Here is a 27,078-nt window from a genome sequence, read left to right as displayed (position 1 = left end):
TGGCAGGGTGCGGCCGCTAGGGCCGCGCGGCGCCTCTCTCTGGACAGGGTAGGGAGTCGGCAGAAGGACCTCCGGCGGGCCCTTTTCGGCCGCTCTCTGGCCTCTTCTCCCTCGGCGTTTGTGGGCTCAGTCCTGCACCATGGGGAAGCGGGACAATCGGGTGGTGAGTACCCGGTGGGAAAAACAGTGGGGCGACGCGGGAGCCGGCGGCAGGAGAGCGGAGCCCCTTGCTTTTCCCGACGGGGCCTGAGGGTCAGCGGCGGCGCTTGGACCTCGAGCCGGGCGACCCAGCTCCCCCCATCCCCGCCGGCCCCAGACGCGCGTGCGCCGCGCACGCAGTTGGCGCCTTTGGGCCCCCCACTCTCACCTCTCTCTTTTCTCTTCTCTCGAGTCACCCTTTTTTCTCAACCCCGCCGCACCTTAGGTCCGTACTTCCTGGCTCCTTTCCCTCCTCCGGCACTCGGGCTGGCAGTGCCCAGTTTTTGGAGCCACAAAGGCGCAAGGAATTAGTCTCCTTTTGGGCGTTCGGGGTCTGAGGCCCCTGGAGGCGCCGGGACTCGCCCTCTTGTCGGGATCGCGCACGCAGGTGGGATGGAGGCGTGGAGGCCTCGGGCGCGGCTCCTTTCCGTGGGCCTGCTGCGCGTCCAGTTCTAGCGGCAGGCAGCCCCCCGTTTGAGGACCAGCATGGAAGCATTTGGCTTCGTGTCCTCAGCACTTACCACGACCTGGCACCGAGTAGGCCCTGTGTAAGAATGAAGGGTGCAGACAGTTGTCTTTGGAATCAGGCATGGACTGGCGTGTCAGTTTTGGACCCTCGGGAGTTGAGTGACCAAGACGAGTTGCTTTTCTTCTCCGAGCTTCAGTTTCTTCATCTCTAAAGGGGTATCAGTGTTCTCCACAACTTTGCAAAATAGTTAAAACCGCAGAAGACAGATGGCCAGGGAATGCTTGGCATGAAAGTTGTTGTTGTAGTAAATGAGATAAAGGAGACACAGGAATAAGTAATAGCAGAAAAAGTAAGAAATACTTGATGATGGAGATTCGTGGTTCTGAAGGCATTCAAAAGAGAAGGTGCTTTTGACAAGAGGGGGAAGGAGGCGTTCTTCATGGCTGCTAGTTTGGTCTGGAAAGTCCAGATTATAAATCAGACTGGATGGACGGTAAACATAATAGGTTGCAGCCTTACAGTTCCTGGAATTTGTCTGTGACAGAGTTTTAGCCACTGAGCAGCAAAACATAAATAAATGCATTACATACATACATGCAGTTATTAGAGTTAATATACTAAATTTAATGAACTATTGTATTCAGTGATTATTGCCTTTTCAGGCGGGGGGAGCTGCTAAAAGAGCTTTACTTTTATGAAATGAGGGCATTTCTTATGTTCAAAACGTGTGTTTTAATTTTATATAGCCTTCATAATCAGAGATGTCTAGGAACCACAGTGGTGAGCCTTATAAGGTTAAGGAATGACCGTAGGTCAGACCTTGTTCTGATATCCTGATTCTCATAGAGTTGAAATGGTGTTCTGCTGGAGCATCCTCAGGTTTGAGGTGTTAAGAGTGTTTTGATTCTTTAATGACTGAGGGTTTGAATGTTTAGAAATCACCAGACCTTGGATACCATTTCATACAGAGACCTAAGATGTTTTGTTTTTCTTTTACTGGGGTAAAGTGTTGGTTTACATATCCCTTTGAAGCATTTGAAACTTTTCAAATTAGCTTCATTTACTAGAACATTTTGATAATAACTCTGGGCTCTGCTTATTACTTGGTATGCTGTCATGGCACAGAGTGTTCTGGTAAGATTTTTTATTTGCACTTGAAAGGCTGTGGGAATGAAAACATGAAATCAAGAGTTAGAAGACAGATTGTCTAGTTTAGTCTCCTCGTTGCATGGAGGAGGAGATGGAACTGTATAAACTCGGACCAAAACTTGGGTCAGCTGATACTTAATTCAGTACATCGTAACTCTTGGTTTTAAATAAAAGGATTGTTTGCCTCTGAAAATATGGTATTTTTTCTTTTAACGTTGATAGTAAAATCATAGTCCTAAAGATGATAGAATTGCTTTCTAAAAAAACTCATAGGAGTGCCTGGGTGGCTCAGTGGGTTAAGCCTCTGCCTTCAGTTCAGTTCATGATCTTGGGGTCCTGGGATCGAGCCCCACATCGGGCTCTCTTCTCAGGGAGCCTGCTTCCCCCTCTCTCTCTGTCTGCCTCTCTGCCTACTTGTGATCTCTCTCTCTGTCAAATAAATAAATAAAATCTTTAAAAGAAATAAAAATAAATAAACTCATGAAGTCTACGTTGAAGGTTTTGTTTTGTTTTCAAAAAAAGACTGCTTTGGGGCGCCTGGCCGGCTTAGTTGGCCGAACAGGCTACTCTTGAGTTCAGGGGTTTTTTTTTTGTTTTGTTTCGTTTTTTAAAGATTTTATTTATTTATTTGACAGACAGAGATCACAAGTAGGCAGAGAGGCAGGCAGAGAGAGAGAGGGAAGCAGGCTATCTGCCGAGCAGAGAACCCGATGTGGAGCTCGATCCCAGGACCCCGGGATCATGACCCGAGCCGAAGGCAGAGGCTTTAACCCACTGAGCCACCCAGGCGCCCCTCTTGAGTTCAGGGTTTTAGTTCAAGCCTCACCTTGTGTGTAGAGATTACTTAAAATCTTTTTTTTTCTTTAAAGTAGACTTTACTTTTTAGAGCAGTTTTGGATTCATAGGAAAATTGAGCAGTAAGTACCGAGAGCTCCCATACGTTCCAGGACCAGTCATGCACAGCCTCACCTACTTTGAAAGCTGTTGCAGAGTGGTGCATAGTTAAAATTGATGAACCTGTCTTGACACATTATTTTCACCTGTAGTCCATGCTTGACATCAGGGTTCACTATAAGTGTTGTATATTCTTGAACAGTTGTTTTTTTTTTAACTGAACATTTTAGTTCTCAAGATTTGTAAAGGGTTCTTAAATTCATGATGGCTACCAGTTGTCCCCATTGTTTTCAGAAGTTTCCCTCATGTTCTTGTTACTTTTTGCCCTCTAAAACAGATGTATCCTCTAGATAAAAATAGGTAATCAAAGTAACAAATGAAGGTCTTAACATTTTGTTCTTGTGTCCTTTTTAGGACATAAGCCACTTATGTATTCCCTTGAGCCCAATTTGCCATCCTGAGTTTCTTTTTTAAGATTTTATTTTTAAGGGGTGCCTAGGTGGCTCGGTGGGTTGGGCCTCTGTCTTCAGCTGAGGTCGTGATCTCGGGGTCCTGGGATCAAGCACTGCATCGGGCTTTCTACTCAGCAGGGAGCGTGCTCCCCCCCCCCTTCCACCTACCTCTCTGCCTACTTGTGATCTCTGTCAAATAAATAAATAAAATCTTTAAGAAAAAAAAAGATTTTATTTTTAAGTACTCTACACCCACGTGGGGCTCAGTCTGGCAGCCCCTGAGATCAAGAGTTGTGTGCTCCACCAACTGAGCCTGCTGGGTGCCCCAATATCCTGAGTTTCAAAAAGAGATTGTTTTCTGTTACCCAAACTCGTGCAGCAGTTTGGAGCCACAGACATTTCTAATTACATGTGAATACAAGTGTTTGATTTATAAGATCCCAGTATTTAAAGTGATTAAGTCATAGTGAGACAGTTTAAGAAATTGCATACTTTCTATATTTTAACTGATGCCTAACCATTCACCCCCTTAGTGTTAAGAACATTGTTTTTCATACTGATACATAGTGCGGAAAAAGGCTTTCTCTTTGTAAGAAAATTAATTCTTCTGTCTTAAAAACCTTTCTGTTGTGCATAGTAAAAAGAAGCCTTGTTGCGGGTGCCCTGGGTGGCTCAGTGTGTTAAAGCCTCTGCCTTCGGCTCAGATCATGATCCCAGGGTCCTGGGATCCAGCCCTGCATGGGCTTTCTGCTCAGCAGGGATCCTGCTTCCCCCCCCTCTGCCTGCCTCTCTGCCTACTTGTGATCTCTGTCTGTCAAATAAGTAAATAAATAATCTTTAAAAAAAAAAAAAAACATTGTTGCTTAATGTTTATGAGCATAGACCATCAAGTGTTTTTGCAAAGGAGCCTAACACGTAAGATGTACTTAATAAATACTGCTGTTACAATTGAAATAAATAATTGAGATATGTGGAATGTACTTATGCAGACTAAGGGTAGTGTTTATGGTCAAAAGCTTGAAAGTTAAACCTTATTGCATAGACAGATAGCTCATGTGATAGTACCATAAGTTGTCTATAATTAATAGCCTTAGTAATGTGAATATACTACTTTACTATTTAATTTTCCCCTGAAAAGTAAACCCTAAGACAGACTGGTATGTACTTTGGGGAAGCAGTTTCACAATAGACATTAAGGCACATAGAAATGTTAATTGATGTAATTTTAAGATACATGCTAGAATATTTGAAGACTGTCAAACGTGGTAAATGTGTTGTGATTTTTTTTTTTTTTTTAAATAGACTCTGTGCCCAAAATTAGGCTTAAACTCATGACCCCAGGATCAAGAGTCAGATCAAGAGTAGCATGCTCGGGGCGCCTGGGTGGCTCAGTGGGTTAAAGCCTCTGCCTTCTGCTCAGGTCGTGATCCCGGGGTTCTGGGATGGAGCCCTGCATTGGGCTCTCTGCTCAGCAGGGAGCCTGCTTCCTTCTCTCTCTCTCTGCCTGCCTCTCCACCTACTTGAGATCTCTGTCTGTCAAATAAATAAATAAAATCTTTAAAAAAAAAAAAAAGAGTAGCATGCTCTATTGACTAAGCCAGCTAGATCCCTCACAATTTTTTTAAATTAGAGTGAAGCGTTGCCACTGTACTCTGAACTTGTACTTGAAGACAGTTCAGCCCTCTGGATTGGCAGCGTTGTGGTTAAATTTTTTTCATTCTGTTTATCTTTAATATTACAATAATTTTTGTATGTAGTTTTTTTTTTTCATTTTGTTTTTCTTTTATAAAGGTAGTGGGTTGTTGTTGTTGTTGTTGTTTTTAATCTCTCCAGTGTATGAAATGATGAAAGTGGACCTTGCCCTGTACATTTTGGTACATCTGGATTTTTAAAAAATTTTATAGCTGTTTGTTAAGATGATATCTTGGTTTTTGGTAACTTGCTTTTGCTTTTCATTTGAGAAATCTTGGACATCTTTCCATATCAGTAACTATAGATCTACTCTTTTTAGTGGCTGTATAGTATTGATTTTGAGGGTATACTCTATAATGCATCTCAGTTTGATAGCTCTTTGTGTACTTTCCATTTTCCCTATTTTAGTAATTTAGTTTTGAACATCCTTGTATATGTTTGCATTCTTTGGAAATGAACAGGTTTTACAATTTTAAGTTTAAGATACTTTATTCTTAACTGCTACTAAAATTATGTCATGGTACCAAAGAAATGAGAAGATGTTAGATGGACAGATAGATAATCTCCTATTGTAAAAATGATGAGCTTGGCTTTGCACATTGTACCTGCTTCTGGTTGTTAGGATTGTCAGTGTCATTAGTAGGGCTAGCAACTCTTCTGTTGCAGCCTCCATTTGTTGTCATATTTCCACATGAACTGAGTGAAATTCTTAACAGAGGCAGTTGAATGAAATATTTGAGAACATATCATTTGATGTAAAACATGTCACTATATGCCTCTCTGTAAAGAGAGTTGAATTTGATACTCACATCTAGCCCTGATCCTGTAAACATCCCTGACTTTAAGAGCTCTAGCATTAGTTCCTGCCTGTAAGAAAATTATGTTAATGGATTTTTCATCCCAAGTAATTAGTTAGGCAGTATCAGTATCCAGTTGAATGGAAGTAGTTTTCAGGATGTGTTGTTTATAATGGTTTTATATTGTTTGCTCTGCCAGAGAAATCTGGAAATATATAACCCATATTTGTCATTTGGCAGATATTGGTCATTTTCACAGGTTTTGCTAAATAAAATGCAACAAATACATTAACATCCTTTCACTTCCTTGTGAACATTAAGTAATGGATTTAAGGCCTTAAAATCAACTTTGGTAGTAGTCATTTTCAACCATAATTCTTTTTATTTAAAACGTGGAAGAAAAAAATAAAATTTTTTAAAAACTGGAAGAGTTTTGGGACACCTGGGTGGCTCAGTCAGTTAAGCATCCAACTTTTGATTCAGCTAAGGTCATGATCTTGGCGTTGTGGGATCCAGCCCTGTGTGGAGCTTCGCGCTCAGCGCAGAGTCTGCTTGTCCCTCTACCTCTGCTCCTCCCCAGCTCATGCTCTCTCTCTCAAATAAATAAATGAAATCTTAAAAATAAGTAAATAAATAAAAGAGTTTTTGTAAATGCTTATTGGATTGGGTTAAATTTCAAAAACCAGGGGTGGGTGGGTGGCTCAGTTGGTTAAGCATCTGCTTTCAGGGGCGCCTGGGTGGTTCAGTGGGTTGGGCCTCTGTCTTCGGCTCAGGTCATGATCCCAGGGTCCTGGGATCGAGCCCCGCATCAGGCGCTCTGCTCAGCAGGGAGCCTGCTTCCCCCTGTCTCTGCCTGCTTCTCTGCGTACTTGTGATCTCTGACAAATAAATAAATAAAATTAAAAAAAAAAAAAAAAAGCATCTGCTTTCAGCTCAGGTCATGATCCCAGGGTCCTGGGACCAAGTCCCACATTGGGCTACTGCTCAGCAGGGAGTCTGCTTCTCCTCTGCCCCTTCTCTCTCTCTTGTGCACTCTCTCTAATAAATAAAATCTTTATTTTTTTAAAAGATTTTATTTATTTTTTTTTGACAGAAAAACACAGCAAGAGAGGAACACAAACAAGGGGAGTGGGAGGGGGAGAATAGGCTTCCCTAGGAGCACGGAGCCCTATGCAGGGCTCAATCCCAGGACCCTGGGAATGTGAACGTGAACTGAGCCACACAGGCATTAAAATAATTTTAATAAAACAACATCTGTTTTTATTTATTTTATTTATTTATTTTTTATTTATTTATTTATTTATTTATTTATTTGACAGACAAAGATCACAAGTAGGCAGAGAGGCAGAGAGAAAGGAGGAAGCAGGCTCACTGCTGAGCAGAGAGCCCGATATGGGGCTCGATCCCAGGACCCTGAGATCATGACCCGAGCCAAAGGCAGAGGCTTTAACCCACTGAGCCACCCAGGTGCCCCTGATTTGGGGTGTTCTTTATTGTGCAGAAAAAAACATAACAGAGTACACTGTTTTGGCCATTTTTAAGTGTTTAAGTCCGTGGCATTAAGTTCATTCACACTGTTATGCAACTGTTGCCACTATCCATTTCCAGAACTTTTTCATCATCCCAAACAAGAAGCTCTGTACCCATTAAATAGTAACTCCCAATCACCTATTCCCCCCAGCCCCTGGAAATCCCTTTTTTCTTTCTATCTCTATGAATTTGCATATTCTAGGTACCTCATATAAGTTGGACCATATAAGATTTGTCATTTTATGTCTAGAATGTTTCTCTTAGCATGTTAGCAAGGTTCATTCATGTTGTAGCCTATTAAGAATTTCATTTCTGGGGCACCTGGGTGGCTCAGTGGGTTAAAGCCTCTGCTTTCGGCTCAGGTCATGATCCCAGAGTCCTGGGATCGAGCCCCACATCGGGCTCCCTTCTCCGCGGGGAGCCTGCTTCCTCCTCTCTCTGCCTGCCTTTCTGCCTACTTGTGATCTGTCTGTCAAATAAATAAATAAAATCTTTAAAAAAAAAAAAAAAAAGAATTTCATTTCTTTTTTCTTTTCTTTTTTTTTTAAGTGAGGGAACGGAGGGAGAGAAAGAATCTTAAAACAGGCTCCAGGTCCAGCACAAAGCCAGATGCAGGGCTCAATCTCATGACCCTGAGATCGGGACCTGAGCTGAAATCAACAGTCACATGCTTAACTGACTGAGCCACCCAGGCTCACATATGTCATTTCTTTCTGAGGCTGAGTAATACTCCATTTTGTGTATGTGCCACATTTTATTTATCCATTTATCAGTAGATGGATATTTGGATTGTTCTCACTTTTGGCTGTCATGTATAATGCTGCTCTGAACAGGAGTGTACAAGTGTCTGTTTGAGTCCCTGCTTTCAGTTATTGTTCAGTTCCTCTTAGAGTTGGAATCATTAGATTGTCTGGTCATTCTGTATCAAACTTTTTGAGGAAACCAACTTTTCCATGACGGCTGCACCCTTTTATATTCTCACCAGCAATGTGTAAAGATTGCAGTTTCTCCCTCTTTTTGACAGCATGTGTTACTTTCTGATTTTGATAATAGTCGTCCTAATGGCTGCAAGGTGGCATCTCATTGTAGTTTGATTTGCATTTCCCCAGTGACTGGTGAGTTGAACATCTCTTCATGTGCTCTTGGACATTTGAATATCTTCTTCGGAGAAATGTTTATTCAGGTCCTTTGCACATTAATGGGATCATTTGGGTTTTTTTGCTGTTGAGTTGTAGGATTTCTTTATGCATTCTGGATATTAATTCCCTATCAAATGTATGAGTTGCAAATATTTTCTTCCATTCTGTGGATTGTCTCTTCACTCTTTTGGTAGTGTTCTTTGATACACAAATGTTTTAATTTTTATAAAGTCCTCTTTATCTTTTTTTTCTTTTGTTATCTGTGCATAATTTAATTTTTTGGTGTCAACAGTTGGCAAGTCAAATTGCCATCAGTATGGCATAGTATTTTCTGAGATAAAAGATACAGTAGAATAAGCAATAAATGGGAACCTGGGTGGCTCAGTGGGTTAAAGCCTCTGCTTTCGGCTCAGGTCATGATCCCAGGGTCCTGGGATCGAGTCCCGCATTGGGCTCTCTGCTCAGCAGGGAGCCTGCTTCCTCCTCTCTTTCTGCCTGCCTCTCTGCCTATTTGTGATCTTTGTCTGTCAAATAAATAAATAAAATCTTTAAAAAAAAAAAAAAGAACTGTTAAAATGCTCATACATTAAAAAAAAAAAAAAGAATAAGCAATAAATTTCAAGTTACATCTTTAGGGGCGCCTGGGTGGCTTAGTGGTTTAAAACCTGTGCCTTCAGCTCAGGTCATGATCCCAGGGTCCTGGGTTCGAGCCCTGCATTGGGCTTTCTACTTAGCAAGGAGCCTGCTTCCTCCTCTCTCTCTGCCTGCCTCTCTGCCTACTTGTGATCTCTGTCAAATAAATAAATAAAATCTTTTTTTAAAAAAAGTTACATCTTTAACTTCTTCACAACTAAGTTTCTTCATTTGCCAGTGAGCATAGTGTTACAGTCTTACAGGGTTATTGGGCTTTAGGAGAAGACATTTTAAAGTAATCTTACAGTAAGAAAGAGGTATCACTGTTATTTTCATTAAATCTCTGGTGAAAAACATTTTTTTTCTGTGAAATAGCGATATTACTCTTCTCCCAAACTTGTGAGACTTAGTAGACCATTAAATTTATTTTTTATAACAAAAATTTGGTTAGTCAGATTATTCATGCTTAGTTAGACATAGTATGCATTTATAATAAAGCATGCTTGGTGAGTAAGTGAGCATTTGCATTTTTATTTTTTTAATGAGTTAATTTTTATTCTTTCCTCAAGGCCTATATGAACCCAATAGCAATGGCCAGATCAAGGGGTCCAATCCAGTCTTCGGGGCCAACGATCCAAGATTATCTGAATCGACCAAGGCCTACCTGGTATTTGTAAAACAATTTAGACATTTATAAGGTTTTTGTAAATTTTTTAAAGGTTACTGTTACAACTCTTACTGCTTGCAAATCAGTTGTCACATACATAATTTTTGAAGTGATACTCATAGGTGCTTTCTTGTCAGTGTATGAAACACATGCATCATGCATAACTGTAAAGCAAGTATTTGAGAACCCACCATCCTGTATAGCTACCAGATAACCTTTCATACCGTTCTCATCTCTACCTCTAAAGAGGTAGAAGGACTTCCAGATAGATGTACTTTTGGATAAGATTTATTACAGAGGGTACCAGCCACAGTCAACAAAGGGAAAAGGAGCATGGGGTGAAGTTTCGGGGAGACTAGGCTCAGACTTGTACGGCTTCTTCTTTTGTGGAATCACATAGGATGCATTTATAACCTCAGCAATGAGTTGTCTTAACACATATGAAATGTTGCCAACCAGGGGAGTTTGTGGGAGACTCTGTGTGCCCAGGGCTTTTATTGGGGACTGGTCAGCCTCTGCCTGTCAGGTGTCAAAATTCCAGACTCCCAGAAGAAATGCAGGTGATCACCCTCAACAGTAATATTCGTACAGTGAGCTACTCTTATGAGGGAATGGTAAGGACCTTTCCAGAATCCAAATTCCCAGATGCCAACCAGGGCTAAACTCGTAAATGGGCCTTTCTAGGAATAAGCAGTCAGCCATGCTGTATCAACTCTTCTGTCCAGTATGTGAGGTGCATTATAAAATTAATGTTTAGTATAAAAATCGTAGTTTAAATAGACTTTAGCTCACCCTAACACTGAAACTACGAGCTTTGGGACTCGAAGCAGAATTTTTACTGTCCTCAAGCTTCCCTTCTTTTTCTGTAAAATAGGGGTAATAATACTGTGTTTTCTCACAGGATTATTAGGATTAAAGGAGCATGTATTAAAAACAGTGCCACTTATATGTAAGTGCTCAAATGTTTGGTGTATTAGCTCTTATAATCCATACTTAGAAAAGGAATGATCAGTGGTATCTGACAGAGTGTATTCATAATACTTGATTAAGGAGGATGTGAGCAAAATAATTTTAAATGTATCAACACTGAAATGGAGGTTTATTAGGATATTAAGAAATTTTTATTTATGAAATTTTTGTTTTGTTTATAAGCATCCACCTCTAATAGGAATTGCTTGAAAACTTACTTGTTTCCTATTTTTTAAGGGAAGAAGTGAAAGAACAATTAGAAAAGAAAAAGAAAGGCTCCAAGGCATTGGCTGAATTTGAAGAAAAAATGAATGAGGTTTGTAAATAGTACTTGTTTGAAAAAATAGGCACCCTAAATGTATGATTTCTTTAAAATAGGGAAAACCCTATTACAGTAATTTATGTCATCTTGGGTTTTCTAAAATTGACTTCTCTTTAGCTTCCCATGGCCCCGTGTCCTCATATTACCCTGACATTTCCATGATGTTTGCCTGTTTTGATTACAAATGTGTGTAGTATTTCAGCTACAATGTAGATTAATTCAGGGTTGCCTAGCTAGCTCATTCAGTAGAGTGAGCAACTCTTGAACTCATGATTGTGAGTTTGAGCCCCCATGTTGTGTAGAGAGATTACTTAAAATCTTTAAAAAATATATATGGATGGATGCATAGATAAATTCAGCTTTTACTGTCTGGAAATAGAATCTAACCATCTTCATTAAAAAGAAGAAGTTCTCAGCCTCACTGATAATAGTGACTGCTCCTCTCAATATACAGTGTAGAACTCCCACTCTTTAATACCCTCTTCGAAAAGGGCTAGTGGGGCTGGATGCCTGGGTGGCTCAGTCAGTTAGGTGGCCAACTATTGATTTCAGCTCAGGTCATGATCTCAGGGTCTAGGGATTGAGCCCCATGACAGGCTTCAGGCTCAGCTGGGAGTCTGCTTATCCATCTCCCTTCCCCTCTATCCCTCTCCCTGCTTGCATGCACAAGCACTCTCTCTGTCTCTTCTCTCTCCCCCCCTCTCTCTCTCTCAAATAAATAAAATCTTTTTTTTTTTTTTTTTTTTAAAGAAAAGAACTAGTGTGGCTGCTGCCTGCGTGGCTCAGTGGCTTAAGCGGCTGACTTGATTTTGGCTCAGGTCACGATCTCAGGGTTGTGAGATCGAGCCCCACCTCAGACTCCATGGAGAGTCTGCTTAAGATTCTCTCTCCCTGTCCTTCCCACTCCCCACCCCACCCTCACTCACGCTCTCAAAAAGAAGGAAGGAAAGAAAGAAAGAAAAGAGCTTGTAAAGGATAAAAGAGCTAGTAAAGGGTCCTTTGGTAACAGGGTTCTGGCACCTGTACTTTTCCCTGTACTTAGAGGCCAAGATGGTGAGAGGTAGTAGAGGACAGAGGAAAGGAAGTAGTGGCTGTCTATATCAGGTGTATTACAAGGGGATAGATAGCCTCTGATGGTGTTTATAACCTTTTTGCAGAACTGGAAGAAAGAACTAGAAAAACACAGGGAGAAATTACTAAGTGGAAGTGAGAGCTCATCCAAAAAAAGACAGGTAATACCATTTTGAGCTTAATGCTGTTTTTAATGTCCTATTTGGGTTTTCATAATCTGTGTACTACTGTCAATAGATAATTTTAAAAACTCACATCAACTTATTTAGATTTTTACTTTTATTTGTTTGCTTTTAGAGAAAGAAAAAAGAAAAGAAGAAATCTGGTAGGGTGAGCAAAAGTTTTCCATTTTTCTAAATGTTACAATTAAGAGCCTACAAGAAAAGTAAGAATTATTTTTATGATCTGTATGTTAACTGTAAATGAGTCAAGGAGTCTTGAAGTCCTTTAGTAGTTATGGGTGGGTTTTATTCTATTAGCAGTGTAAAGAAAAGCACTTACCTCCTTATATCCTGGTAACTCTGTTGCGCTGTCAGGGAGAAAAAGAGGGAACATTGATTACCATTGGCATATCTGTCGTTACTTTGTTGAGCCTTTTTCGTGTAGGTGAGGGAGTGTGGGGAGTGTGATATTTGACATTTTAATATTTAAGGCATCTGAATAGATCTCTCAGACCACTAGATTGATTTTGTTAAGTATTTGAGAGACTTAGTGATAAGAAAAATAATTCCTGCATCTCACAAGCTTTAATTATTTTGTGCTTGGTCAAGTATTCATCTTCTTCTTCATCAAGCTCTGATTCTTCCAGCAGTTCTTCAGATTCTGAAGATGAGGTAAGATTTGCCTGTAATGGTTTATGAAATAATAATCTCTAGGTTTTTTTTTCTTTTTTTAATGACAAGAGGAAATCCATTATGAAATACCTGTTAGAAACTTTGACTTTCAGGTTTTGGTTAATTATCCATAACTGAGAGCACTGACATGAATAAATAACTAGATATTTAAGTATATATATATATGTGTATATATATATGCATATATATGCATATATATATATATATTCAGTTCCTAAATTTGTCTTATTCTCTTTAAAAACATCAGTAAAAGAAATGGAGTCTAAAAATCTACAATGCTATTTGACTAGATGCTAGAGGTTACATGTGATTTAAATTACTTGACTTTTTTTTATAAAGCAGGAAGGTTAATATAAGTTACATTTTAAGCATTACTTATGAATGGGGCACCTGGCTGGCTCAGTAGAGCACGTGACTCTTGATCTTGGGTTTGTGAGCTTAGGCCCCGCATGGGCATAGAGTTTGCTTAAAAAATTAAGTAAAACATGCACTTGCAAACTGGTTCTTTCATTTAAGCTTTGTTCATTGATAAAGTTTTGGTATTAATAAAATGCATCGATTATATTTTTGAAAGAGAAAGCAAATGTTTCTAAAAATGTTTTATATAGGACAAAAAACAAGGAAAAAGGAAAAAGAAAAAGAAGAACCGTTCACATAAATTTTCTGAAAGCTCCATGTCAGAAACTGAATCGGACAGTAAGGTAAAATCAGCAACATTTTGGATAACAAACACTTTTTTTTTTCTCCCCTTTTAGGTCATCCTGTCTTAAATTGCTGTCAGTTTACAAATGAGATGCTATTTTTTATACTTTGATGAACTGTGCCACTCAATTGATATACTTAATATCTTACATGTGGGATTTTATTATTCTCTAAATACTTCCACATATGCCTTCATGTCTCAGCATTTCCATGACAGCTTTTATAATAAACATGGCAGACATTATTTTTCCCATTTTCATATAGAAGTGAGAGTTCAGAGGAAAAAACATACTCCACTATCTGGTCCAGTATCCTTTCCATTATACCTAAATCTGCTCTGTATGTCCAGAACTGTGAAACATAATTGGCTCTCAAACATGTGTGGTAATAAGAAATACATGCAGGTTGAAATAGCAGTGTAGATTCCTGGGCCTCATGTCGAGAGAGTCTGATTTAGTAAGTCTGCTTTAGGCTCAGAAGTCTACATTTTTAACATTTGTCCCCTGTGATTCTGATACAGGCCTGTCCTTGGACCACAGTTTCACAAACACTGTTCTAGAACCCCAGGAGAACAAAACAACTGGTTTGGGGGCAGATCTCTACCTGTCTTAGTATGATTTCTTCTGACAAAATGCCTGGCATCTAGAAAGTTGTTAGTAAATGTTGGTTTTCTCTTTGTCTTTTAAGACAGAAGAGTCAGTCTAATATGGATAGTTAATCTTTGTCAGATGCCTACTGTGTGTTAGGCACAGTTCTGAGCACTTGACATGTTAGCTTAATTCTCTCAACAATCCTCATCCATTTTATGGATGAGGAAGGCTCAGGGACATTAATGGCTAAAACTGAAAGAATCCTATAAGGAGGGAATCACCTTCCCTCCTTATAGGGAGAGTAGGAAAATCAGATTGGGGGATTTCTGAGGACAGTGTGAATGAGAACCTCAGTGCGTATGACCACCACAGGCAAAAATAAGCAAATGGCATTAAGTCTTATTTTAAAAGAAACCCTGTGGTTATTACAGACAATGTCTATCATTTTTGGTATACATAGATTTGATGTACAGCCAGATAAAGAAAGAAGCCTTATTGCCTTACAAGCACATACAGATATATGTGACATACATTTCCCTTATTTTCAGAATAAAGTTCTGGTATTGAAATAAACTTTTTTCAGTCCTAGAGCAAGTCACCTTTTTGCTGTTTTTGTCCTTACGCTCTCTCTTACATTTCAAATTGATATGTATATATATGTTTGTTTATTTGTTTAGGATAGTTTAAAAAAGAAAAAAAGGTCAAAAGATGCAACTGAAAAAGAAAAGGTAATTATAATTTTATTTTAATCTATCATACAATACTTCATTTACTTCTAGAAATTAACAGTAATGTGTTCTTCCTTTTAATTTAAGAAATTTATTTCTTTTGCTTTTATAGCATTTTGTGTTGACTTAAGGAAATTATTTATTGAATTCATTATCAAAGGTTAAAAAATCAGAAAAGTGGGGCACCTGGGTGGCTCAGTTGGTTAAGCCTCTGCCTTCGGCTCGGATTATGATCCCGGGATCCTGGGATGGAGCTCCGCGTCAGGCTCCCTGCTCAGTGGGGCTCAATACCCTCTCCCTCTGCCATTCCCCCTTCTTCTCTCTCTCTCTCAAATAAATAAAATAAGCGAAATCTTAGAGAAAAATCTTTTTCTGGTTCTTAAAAACCTAAAGAAAGCAATTATTGATGAAAGAAAACTATAGACCAGAGTCACTATATTTTACTCAGTATTTTTATATATTCTTTAAATTGAGGTATAATTTACATAATATGCTATTAACCATTTTAAAATTACAATTTGGAGGAAGGAATATTGTGTATGTACAGTGTTGTGCAGTGACCAGCTCTCTAGTTTAAAAACTTCATCACCCCCTTAAAAACAACTCATACTCTAACTAATTCCCATTCTTCCTTCCCCTGCATCCCCTGGCAACTTCTAATCTGCTTTCCAGCTCTGTGAATTTACATATTCTGGATGTATTGTTTATTTTGTTTTGTTTTATTGTTGTGAATCAAAAGTAGGAACTTCAGGGGCACCTGCGGTCTCAGTCATTGTACCATGGGACTCTTTTTTCTTTTTTTTTTTTAAAGATTTTATTTATTTGACAGACAGAGATCACAAATAGGCAGAGAGAGAGAGGAGGAAGCAGGCTCTCTGCCGAGCAGAGAGCCCGGTGCGGGGCTCGATTTCAGGACCCTGAGATCATGACCTGAGCCGAAGGCAGAGGCTTAACCCACTGAGCCACCCAGGCGCCCCACCATGGGACTCTTGATCTTGGTTGGGGTTGTAGATTCGAGCCCCATGTTGGGTGTAGAGATTACTTAAAAATGCACTTATTTATATTAAATGGAATTTATTGGAATTAAAACAATCCCGCTTGCTATTTTAAGAATTGGGTATAGGAGGCAAATTATCCTTTGTGTTTTTTACAAATAGTATCACTTTGGAAAGCCAGTTGCTTTTTGCTAACCGTAAGACAAATGAAAGATAACATTAACATTGCATATTCAACAGATTTAAGGACTAGATAAAAGCTTACCACAAAACCCTCACACTGCTTTTCCCCCCACCTCTTTTTTTAATTTTAACTTTACTTTATCCACAAATACTTCATATTTATCTTTATAAGACCATGTTTAAAAATTAAACAGCACTATTGCATATTAACATTTTCACAATAATTTCAAATATAATAAAAGCGTTTCAAAATGTCCTCATTTTTCATAAAAATTTTTTATGGTTGATTTATGTCATGATCCAGGCAAGTTCTAAGATGGCATTTGATTATTAAATCTCGTAAGTCTCCTTTAATTTATAACTTTTCCCCCCTTTTAAAATTTTCCTCTTGAAATGTATTTTTTTTAAGATTTTTATTTATTTATTTGACAGACGGAGATCACAAGTAGGCAGAGAGAGAGGAGGAAGCAGGCTCCCTGCTGAGCAGAGACCCTGATGCGGGGCTCGATCCCAGAACCCTGGGATCATGACCTGAGCCGAAGGCAAGGCCTCAACCCACTGAGCCACCCAGGTGCCCCTTGAAATGTATTTTTTAAGAGAACAGTAGAGTTTCCTATATTCTAGATTTTGCTGATTGCTTCCCTTCCCTCACCTTTTTAGACTAGAACACTGACGTTCTTTTATAGACTGTTCAGCTTAGATCTGATTTTTTAGTAAGAACTACCCAACAAGTAGGTGGTTTTGGTTCTACATGAAAGAGCTTCAATAGAAGCTTTCACGCAGCGCCAAGAGCTGGCCAGGCTAATCCCCTGGTAGCTGTGCTGGGCAATGGGTGTGCAGCTGGGGTGAGGCTTGCCTTATGGGGGGCAAGTTGAAGAATGATTCTCTCTTGGGTAGTCTTGACCAGGACACTGTGGACCACAGAGAGGGATGGAGATTTGGGAGAGGTCTGGGTCCCCCTCCCCACCCCCCAGTATCATTTAAAGGCAGTCATACAATATGTCACTTGGACATAGTAGACTTGGGGGAGGGGAGGGAGAGAATCTTAAGCAGACTCCATGCTGAACATGGACCCAGAGCCGGGCTTGATCTCCTGACCCTAATAAGATCACGACCTGAGCCAAAACCAAAAGTGGGACACTTAAGCGACTATGATACTAGGCGACCCAGGAGTTTCATATTTTGGATACTACTCATCCTTTATACACATAATGAACATTTTTTTGGCCCATAGCTTCTCTTAATCTCGTTTAAGATGTCTGTTACAATTTTAAAAGGGTATAATTGTTCTCCCTGGGTAATATTTTTTTTAAGTTTTTTATTTTAATTCCGGTATAGTTAATGTAGAGTGTTACCAAAAAGGGTGTAATTTTAAGGGGACCAGGGTGGCTCAGTCCTAAGCATCTGACTCTCGGTTCTGGTTCAGGTCATGATCTCAGGATCCTGGGATTGAGCCCCGCCCTAGGCTCTGCACTCAGCAGGGAGTCTGCTTGAGGATTTTTCTCTCCTTCTCCCACTGCCCCTCCCCCAGCCCATACTTGTGTGCTTTCTCTGTCTCTAAAATAAATCTTTTTTTTAAGAGGGTGTAATTGTAAGTCATATATCAGTCATTGTTTTTGACTCATTTTTAAATTGTGAAAATTTAGTGTAATAACTAACAGTGGAAGAAAATATCCCATTTCTAAAAGTAACAAAGAATATATAGGAAAAATTTGAAGAACTGATCAGGACTTATTTGAAGAAAATTATGCAAATCTATTCAGAGAAGCACGTGAAGATTTAATAAACGGTCCTGGGTATGACTTACCCGAACTAGACGTTAAGTATTTTTTAAGCATCAGACAGTGTGGTATGGTACAGGAATGTACTGCAGTGGAGCAGTGTAGAGCCCAAGTAAAAACTTGTAAGTATTCGTGGGTTTAATGTATGATAAAAGTGGCTTTTCTTGGGATGCCTGGGTGGCTCAGTCGTTAGGCATCTGCCTTCAGCTCAGGTTACGATCCTGGGGTCCTGGGATTGAGCCCCGTGTCCAGCTCCCTGCTCAGTGGGAAGCCTGCTTCTCCCTTTCCCACTCCTCCACTTGTGTTCCCTCTCTCGCTGTCTCTCTCTGTCAAATAAATAAAATCTTTTAAAAAAAAAAATACTTTTCTTAGGACAAAATGACTAGCCAGCTAGAAAGTATAAAACTGGACCCTCCTTAAGGCCAAATAAATCACAGATAAGTCAGTTTTAAGTGTATGAAAGTATAACTAGAGAAAGACAGGGTAACTGTAATATTGGGGTAGGGAAGGCCCATGCCTCAAAACTCAAAACACTTTTGACCACATAATTTTAATACTTAATGACAAAAAGAGATCACCAAAAAAAAATAAATAAATCATGAACAAAATTTAAATATAAGAACAGATTTAGGAAAAACTACTAGAAATACATAATTAAAAACTAATCTTTAGTAATTTGAAAATTGATACTTCACATACACAGAAAAAGTGGTAAAATCCATGTTTAGGCAGTTCTAAAAGAAAATATGGACTGTATTCCAGTAATCTTGAGATTGATATGATTGATAAAAGCCTGAAACAGAGGTTTCTTGGTGAAGTGTGATTCCTAAAGGAGTGAAATAAACAATTAAGGGTGGGGGGTGGGAGATTAAGCAAATCATTTGGGTAAAAGCTACTTTGGTCTTTGATTTAGACATTATTAGGTAAAGATTTTTGCATTCATGTACCTTTCACTCCACTTCAACTTTTTTTAATAGCAAATAGCCCATATGTATAGCTGCCATCCGAAAAACATGTGTTAAGTAAATTGTGGCATATGCTTTCAGTGAATATCAGAGGCAGCTGTAAATAATGATATAGTTGGCATGGAAGGATTGGATGACAAGAGCAGGTTCCAAATAGCAAGTATCTATATAAAGTCATAAATGTACACATAGTGAGATGTTTCCAAAAATCTTCATGATGTTTAATCTCTGGCAGCAGGATTCGGGTGAATTTGCTTACAGTGAGCATTTATCATTTCTAACAAAATTATAAACGTATTTGCAGAAATAAAATTAAATCACCTGTAATACAGATCACTGGTAGTTTATTTTCTATGTGATTTTTTGTTTAATCTTCAAAATGGCTTCCTGGTATATAAAGTTTATATATTTTTTCTGTACAATTGGATAGTGAGCATTTTTTTTCATTGTGTGGTGGTTTTTTTTTTTGTCTTGTTGTATAAACTGCTCAGACATACAGAAAAAGTATATGGAAAATAATAAAAAGACAACCAGCACATCCACTGTGAAGTTTTAATAAATCTTAACATTGGGGTGCCTGGGCTCAGTCAGTTGAGCGTCCAACTCTTGGTTTTGTTTCGGCTGAGGTCATGATCTCAGATCTGGGATCAAGCCCCACCTCTGGCTCCACGCTTAGTGGGGAGTTTGCTGCCCCCTTTCTCTCTCTCCCTCTTCCTCTCCCCACCACTTGTTCTCTCTCTCTCTCTCTCAAGTAAATAAATCTTTTTTAAAAACCTTAACGTTTTGCCATACTTCCTTCGGGTGTTTTGAAATGTTTATTTCTCAGTATATATATTTAAGTCCCTAAGTACTCCTCTAGTCTCTCTTCTTCCCCAGACTTATATGTTTTCTCATCATTAAAAATACTTAGAGATGAAGATTATTTTAATGTAAATTAACACTTGTAATGCATGAAAGGAATTATTACTGTCTAGAGATCTTTTTAGATCACAAATAATTACCCATTGTTTTTCTATTTTGCAGCACTAGGCCTGTCTGATCCAACACTGGGTAGAAACAAAACAGTTAGAATACAAGGGACTCAAATCTTACACCATCTGTAGGGTCTCTTATGACACGTTAGAGTTTAATTAAAATAAGAGGGCACTTGGCTGGCTCAGTTGGAAGAGCATGCGACTTTTGATCTCATGGTCATGAGTTCAGGCCCCACATTGGGTATACATATTACTTAAATAAATAAACATTTTTTATAAAAAAGAAAATAAGGATATTACATCTCAATTTACATGTAATTATCTCTTTTCAGGCTATTTAATTAAAATTGCTTTGTTGGAATTAAAGACTGGAAATTGGTAAATGTCATCAATTTAAGACATTTCTAAAATGCTATAATAAGAGATGAGGAAGGACACTATATCATACTCAAAGGGTCTGTCCAACAAGAAGATCTAACAATTTTAAATATCTATGCCCCTAACATGGGAGCAGCCAACTATAAGACATTTCTAAAATGGAAATGGTTTTTGTGATAATTGGAAAAATGTTAATTAGAAACAAAACTTGCGTGGCATAGCCTTACATCTTTTTGAGTCAAGGTACATGTATTTATTTTTCTTAGGACATTAAAGGACAGAGCAAAAAGAGAAAGATACATTCTGAAGATAAACCTTTATCATCTGAGTCCTTATCAGAATCAGATCATATTGAGGAGGTAAGTATAAGATCAAATTCACTTTCTTCACTTTAAAAATGTTTGTTTTTAATAAATACAAATGAATAAAAAAGAAATACTTCATGAATATTCCATTTACTCACTTCTCTAGTATGTGCACTGTGAAAAAGAAATGGAAGTTCCATTTCAGAATGATTTTTGCATTTTCTAGAAGTTGATTATATAGCTAATATGGTAATTAGCCATATTTACAAATCTCTGTTCTGAGCTATTTTATTTTTCTTCTAGTAGTTACTTTTACCTATACTAGTATTTTGATTACATGACAGATGTTGTTTGATGTGTACTGTATTGAAACCCAGCATTCCCTTATTTTTGTTTGGAACTATTACTAGTGAGGGAGTAGAATAGTGATGAGGTAGAACAGGAATGTTGGCATGATCTTTTTCCCTATCTATAAAGTGAGGAAGTAGAATTAGTTTCTGTAGTCTCTGTAGTCCTTTTCAGCTCTGATATTCCTATGTTAGATTTTATTTGTACTCTATTCTTAGTTAATTTTAGGTCTGCAAGTTACCGTCTTTAAAGTATTTCTCTCTTGGACTTAGTTTCCTCATTTGTATAATAGGGGCTATTACCCACCTTTTGTAGCAATATTTTGTAATGCCTCCTGAAATGAAATTGAAATGAATTAAAACTTGTATGTGTATGTGTGTATATATCTTCACATTTTATATTACTATCCCCTAACAGATTTTAAAAAGAAATAGAAAAAAATATTAGTGTATAAATTTACTAAATTATGTTTCAGTACATAAATGTTTGAGTGTGATAACTAGAAGACATCAAATCTTAAGACATAACAAAATTCAGGCTATTGCAGGTACATTACATATGCCCTTCAAAAACCATACAATGGCATTGTCATCAATGACATTTTCCAAAATGGTAAACAACTCTCAATAAAGCTCTGAATGAATGAAACAAAATATAGTCTTCTCTATATTATAAGTGGGCTTATTATATGACTGGCAAGCTGTCTAAAAGTCATGTTAGAGCTGTCTGGCTGTCTTGGACATCACATGACAGCATCCCCAGTCTTGGTCTTGCTAAACGTGGATGCAGCACAACTACCACCATCTCCAGTCATTGTTATGACAAGAATAACAGTAAGAAATAATAATTTCCTAAGTGTTTTCTAGAGCACTAATATATGTTACACTTAGACTTTAAATATACATGAGCTTTAGCAACTTTCGATTTAGTCTTAAATTCACACTTCTAAAGGTTAAAATTCTAACGGTGTAATGAGTGTTACTTAAAAGGGTTTTAATCATTTGGTTTATACTGAGTACACTATGCGTATAGCTACCATTTACAGAACACCATACAGTAAGAGAAATACTTAACTTTATATCCAGGCACTTACACTAGAGGGTGGATATTACCTCGATTTTACAGATGGTGAAACTGAGGGTATTACATAGCAGAGGTAGGATTCAGAGCTTGGTCTGTTTTATTTCAGAGCTCATGCTTTTTATCCTCTGTACCTCATTGGGGTTTTTTAGGTGCTGGAAGGGAATATAAGGAAGCCCTCTAGATATTAAAAAGTCTTAATTTTCTTTCCTTTAAATGTTTCTCATTGACTTGGTATTATGAAATAACGGGTTTACGGTGTCATCAAAATGTTTTTTACACATAAATTCTAAAGCTGTAAGGTACATTGGGGGATGAAAAAATGCCTTGAGTACAAGTTACATATTTGTCTTCTCAACAAAAATTCAAACTTTTTAGGTACGAGCAAAAAAGAAGAAAAGCAGTGAAGAACGAGAAAAAGTAATAGCAAGTATCACTTATTTTTTTACATGACAATAGTGGTAGCTCTTTTTGTTTAATATAAAATGAATCATGGTAAAACAGGACTTCATTTACTGGGGCCAAATAAATATTTATTTGGGAAAATTGTGGTGTTCAGCTTTACTTAGTGCATTGGAGCAAGTTAAATTGGCTCCGGAGAAAAGAAGAATATCCTGGTAGCAAACATCTCTGTTTCTGTTTCAGTATTTTATTCAGTATTTCATTTTATTTTGTTCCATATTCAGTACTATTAGAAATGAAAAATTGAACTTTAATTTGACCTTTTTAAGCTGTAGTATGAAATACTAGGTGTGGTGATTCCCTCCATCCTTAATAGTAGTGACTTTCAGGTTGGCCAAACCTGGTAACATTTAGCGGAAAAAGCCTCTCTAAGCCCAGGTTGCAATGAAAAAGCAGGAATGTGACAACATAAATATTTCAATAATAAAGATGATTGTTTCACCATTTCTAAAGCCAGCTCTGCTATTATGCAGATGAAGAAGTATAAAAGGAGAAAGAAGGAATAGGAGAATAAGAAAAATGGCGGTGATAACCAAATGAGAAGTGGACCAACCTAGGGAAAGTTAGATAATAGATTATCAAAGAGTAATTTCACACCGTATCATTAGTCATTTAGGAGCACTCAGTGTAAGCGTGGGTGATGGCCTTTGAAGGCATTTTCTTAGAACAGGTGAAAAAGAATAAGAACAGCATCTTTTGGAAGTTTGAGGGTAACTTCCCCTTCCCAGAATTTCCCTCGCTCTTAAAATGAGGGTGCTTCTCTGGTAACGTATGACTCAGAAGTAGCATTTTATATACTTCAAGACCAAGGTGACATTTAAGAGACTTTTTTTCTGAATGGAAAGATTATTTGAGTGAAGACTGCTTTGGTCTTTGGTTCAGATTAATTAAGGCATAATATTATTTAATTTTGGATCATTCTGATTTGTACTTGCATACTCCACTGTTTCATGCATTCAGTTCACGTGTGTTTATTAAGCATCTCTCTGCAGGCGCCATCGTTGTTGGTAGTGTTGTTCTAATGGAATACAAGATAGATGAGAGGGTGACGTGTGAGAGTGGCTTTGGGGAGGGAAGGATTTATCAGAAAGAGCTAACCATGTGAATATCAAAAGAACCATATCCTAAACAGAAGAGCTAAGGACCTGTGGTAGGAATGAGCTTGATTTGTTTGAGGAACTGAAGGGGTAAGCGTGGCTTATATCTAGTAGATAAAGAGGAGTACCATACAGTGAGATGGGGAAGTAAGCAGAGGCCATATCACAAGCAAGGTGTTTGGGTTTTAATCAGAATGCTTTGGGAGGCTGTTTTGAGTGTTTCAAACAAAGAAGTGACCTGAACCAACTTTACATTGTTAGAATGCTTTGACAGAGGAGGTGGAGAGGACAGAGGCAAGGAATGGTGGTGTTTGTATCACAGTGGTCGTGATGGAGATGGACTAGCCTGATGGATTTGAGATGCGTTGTGGACTTAGATGGTAGGGCTTGCTTGCTGCTTTGGATGTAGAGAGCGGAGTTAAGGCAGAAAAATGGAGTCAAACGTAGCTTAGATTCTTCACCTTAAGTAAGAGGACCAATTAGAGGTGCTGTTTACTAAGATGGTTAAGAGGGTTTAGAGAGAAAAATTAAGCATTGTTTATGGTAATTTTAGATATACCTGTTAGGTATCCAGGTGGAACTCACAGTCTTGAGTTCAGAGCATAGGACTGGATACGAAGATTTGGTATGGAAGTGGTTTTTATAGCATGGGAGATAGAGAGCCATGTGGAAAAGAAAGGAAACCCTGAAAGGTCAAGCAGAGGAAGATGAACAGCACAGGAGTTGAAGGGCTCTTTGTGATAGAAGAAAGTAGCAGGTGGAGGTGTCGTGGAAGCCAAGAAGAAAAGTATTTTAAAAAGAGAGTAGTCAACTGTCCTTTTATGAAAAAGTAACCTATACTCGAAACTTACTTTTTAAAGACCCAAATACAAGATTTGGCACTCTTGGTAAGATTCCCTGTGTACTTGAGCTTCTAATGACAAGAATGATGAAAGTTAGCTTAGAGCCACTAAGTGGTAGAGACGTTTGAGAGGGGCGGAGGAATAGTTGAAAGTTGTAATTGTTAAGGAAATAGATAAGAAGCTCTGCTTTGCTATCTTTACATGTCTCTTTTCTTGGTGAATATCAGCAAGTCTGTCATTTGATACCACCTTTCTAAATATGTTTCTAAAAGTTTTGCTTTCTCTTCTACATCGGTAATAGTCACAAGAGTCAGAGTTCAGCAAAATTTTAGCTCTCTATCCAGTCACAATTTGGTTACTTTTCCTAGGCTTCTAAAAATTAAGCATCCGGGTGCCTGGCTGGCTCAGTTGGTGTAGCATACAACTTTTGGTGTTGGGGTTGTGAATTCAAGACCCACAGTGGGCATAGAGCTTACATAAAAGTTTTTAAAAAAGAAAAAGCATCTGTTTTACTTAAAAGCTAAGTAGACTTTTCAACTGTACATCCATATTTTTTACCACTTTTTTAGTTAATTTCATAATTAATATAGTGCTACCAGTTTAGGCAGGACATAATAATTTCTGTTTCTGTTTACTTTAAAAAATATCAGATTTAATATATCTGTTCCCCAAAACTGTCATTTTACAAAAACAGTTGTGTTTTGCTGTGATATGAGGTTTTTTTGTAGTAACTACAATTTCTTCACCTTTAGAAACTATACAGTATGAAATACAGCAGTTGATATCACTATTCTTAGAATTTATTTTCTATAGGAAATTTTGTTTAAGAGCTACATTTGTGTGCTAATGACTTAAGAGTTTTTCCATATCTTTTTGAAAATCAACAAGCACTCTTAAGTCCTCATATGATACTGATTATTGAGACTTTTCAGGAAATGTTCTGAGTAGTTTCCTTGGTTGTCTGGATTGTTTGAAATAATTATATAGTAGCTTAGAAGGATCATGGTAATGTTGTTGTTTTAATTTTAATATTTTCCTGTAGAAATGTCTAACAGGGAACTCTCTTTACAGGAAAAAACAAAAAAGAAAAAGAAGCATAAGAAACACAGTAAGAAGAAGAAAAAGAAGGCTGCTAGTTCAAGTCCTGACTTGCCATAACATTAAGAAAAATCAGGATTCCCTTATAAAGAAAGTGCAATGTCTAAGGAAATTTCAACTGTGAAAATTATGACATAATTACTAAAATGCATGAATTTTCTTGTTTTTAGAATTATTCCTGGACTATTCAGTAGCCACTCGGATGCCGCTGTGTGAAAGGGCCATAATTGTTGCCTGCTGCTTGAACATCTGTTTTTTTCTCTTCCAGTGCTTAACAACTCTGGGAGATAATACACTGCAGTTGTGCTAGTGGTTAAGATATTTGGGGATAAAGTTAATATTTTGACTAGAAGTATCTAGTGATAAATCAACAGAAATCAAATCTGAATACATCATTAAGATGTAATTAGCAATTACCAGATGATTTTAGTTAACATTTTTGGAATAGGCATTACATTGATATTTCAAAATCCTTACTCTGTAGATAAGTGTATTTTAATTTTTTCCCCTGATATACTTTTATTTACCTGGGGAAGGAGCTTTTCGGGTGGGGGGGTGGTTTGCTATCTCTTTAGCTAGCAGAATAGCGTGCCTTTTATCCTCACACATCCTATTTTTGTGGACATAGTAGCCATGCTTCATGGGGAGGTCAGAGCTGGGTATAGCAGTCTTGCCCCTAGATATCCTTGGACTCTGTCGTTTGCTGCTTTAAGTGAACCAGAGAAGCAGCCCTTTGCAGCATGACAGAGCCCCAGAAGCTCTGGGATTCACCTCCACTTCAATAATACTGAATGTTTTTTAGCATTAGAATGTGTTATAACATTTGAATTAATTTTGACTATACTTTGGCTTTGGAGAAGAATCATTTCAAATAGACACTGGTACTTTTTGAACTTGATAGCTAAAGATTTAAAATGCATGTTTTATACTGTTAAGTTTTAACCAGTCAGGAAAATTTTATGTAACCAGTAATAGTTATTTTATTTTTGTATGAATTTTGTTTAGGCTGCAATGTTTAGCTTTTATTAACTCCTTATTCTTGGTATATTAAATTCCTTATTGTGTTTAATGGCATATTTGCCAAGATACTTAGCATGTAAACAAAGCAGGCTTTTGATTTTTTTTTTTTTTTTTTTAAACAGCTTCATATTGAAGCTTGAGACTTACCATAAACAAGTTGAGTGGCAGGCCTGGTATGCTGTGTCTTGTTACATAAAGCTATTGCCAGAATCTTAGTAAATATAACATTTTAGAAATTTGTCTTTGTATATTCATAACAAATTATGACAAGTTAAGTGAAAATTACATTATTGCTCTTCCTGTGTCATATTTTACTAAGATTTTGTGCCTCATATCTACTGCTGAATTGTTTACTAGTAATGTTAAGAAGAATTGATAAATCATTTTCACTTTACATTTTTATATAATCAGGTAACATGAAAAATAATTTGATGTACAATTTTGCCTGTTACAGAGGGTGTGCTAATTATAGTGGTATATGCACAAAACATTTTGGCATGACAAGAGGCTAAATAAATAGCTATTTTACTTAAAAATAGCTGCGTTCTTACCAACTCCCTTTGAGTCCCAACTGAAGTTCCAAAGATCAAGAAGCACTACTGGGTGATAAGTGGATAAGACATGTCCCTAAATTTTTAGCTGTAAAAATAATATATTTCTTGGTAAGCTTCCTTAAATTTTATGCTTAAAACTT

The 27,078-nt window shown here is 37.8% G+C and overlaps 1 protein-coding gene across 1 annotated transcript; it reads left to right on the top strand.

Moving 5' to 3' along the window:
* The first annotated feature begins 34 nt into the window (after positions 1–34).
* FAM133B (family with sequence similarity 133 member B) lies at positions 35–26,915 on the top strand. The gene is made up of 11 exons (XM_080818080.1): positions 35–163; positions 9,523–9,620; positions 10,827–10,905; positions 12,069–12,143; positions 12,280–12,312; positions 12,753–12,815; positions 13,445–13,537; positions 14,806–14,856; positions 20,399–20,491; positions 22,244–22,285; positions 25,338–26,915. The coding sequence occupies exons 1-11, from the start codon at positions 140–142 to the stop codon at positions 25,422–25,424; spliced, it is 738 nt and encodes a 245-aa protein (XP_080674206.1). The 5' UTR covers positions 35–139; the 3' UTR covers positions 25,425–26,915.
* The last annotated feature ends 163 nt before the right edge of the window (positions 26,916–27,078 follow it).

This window comes from Martes martes (genome assembly GCF_963455335.1).
Source record: "Martes martes genome assembly, chromosome: 11".
Lineage (NCBI taxonomy): Eukaryota > Metazoa > Chordata > Mammalia > Carnivora > Mustelidae > Martes > Martes martes.
This window is presented reverse-complemented; position numbering and strand designations above follow the sequence as displayed.

Coding starts and splice junctions, on each gene's coding strand:
- FAM133B (XM_080818080.1), top strand. CDS start 140: ATGGGGAAGCGGGACAATCGGGTG. Junction 164..9,522: donor GGAAGCGGGACAATCGGGTG/GTGAGTACCCGG, acceptor TCTTTCCTCAAG/GCCTATATGAACCCAATAGC. Junction 14,857..20,398: donor ATGCAACTGAAAAAGAAAAG/GTAATTATAATT, acceptor TATTTTTCTTAG/GACATTAAAGGACAGAGCAA.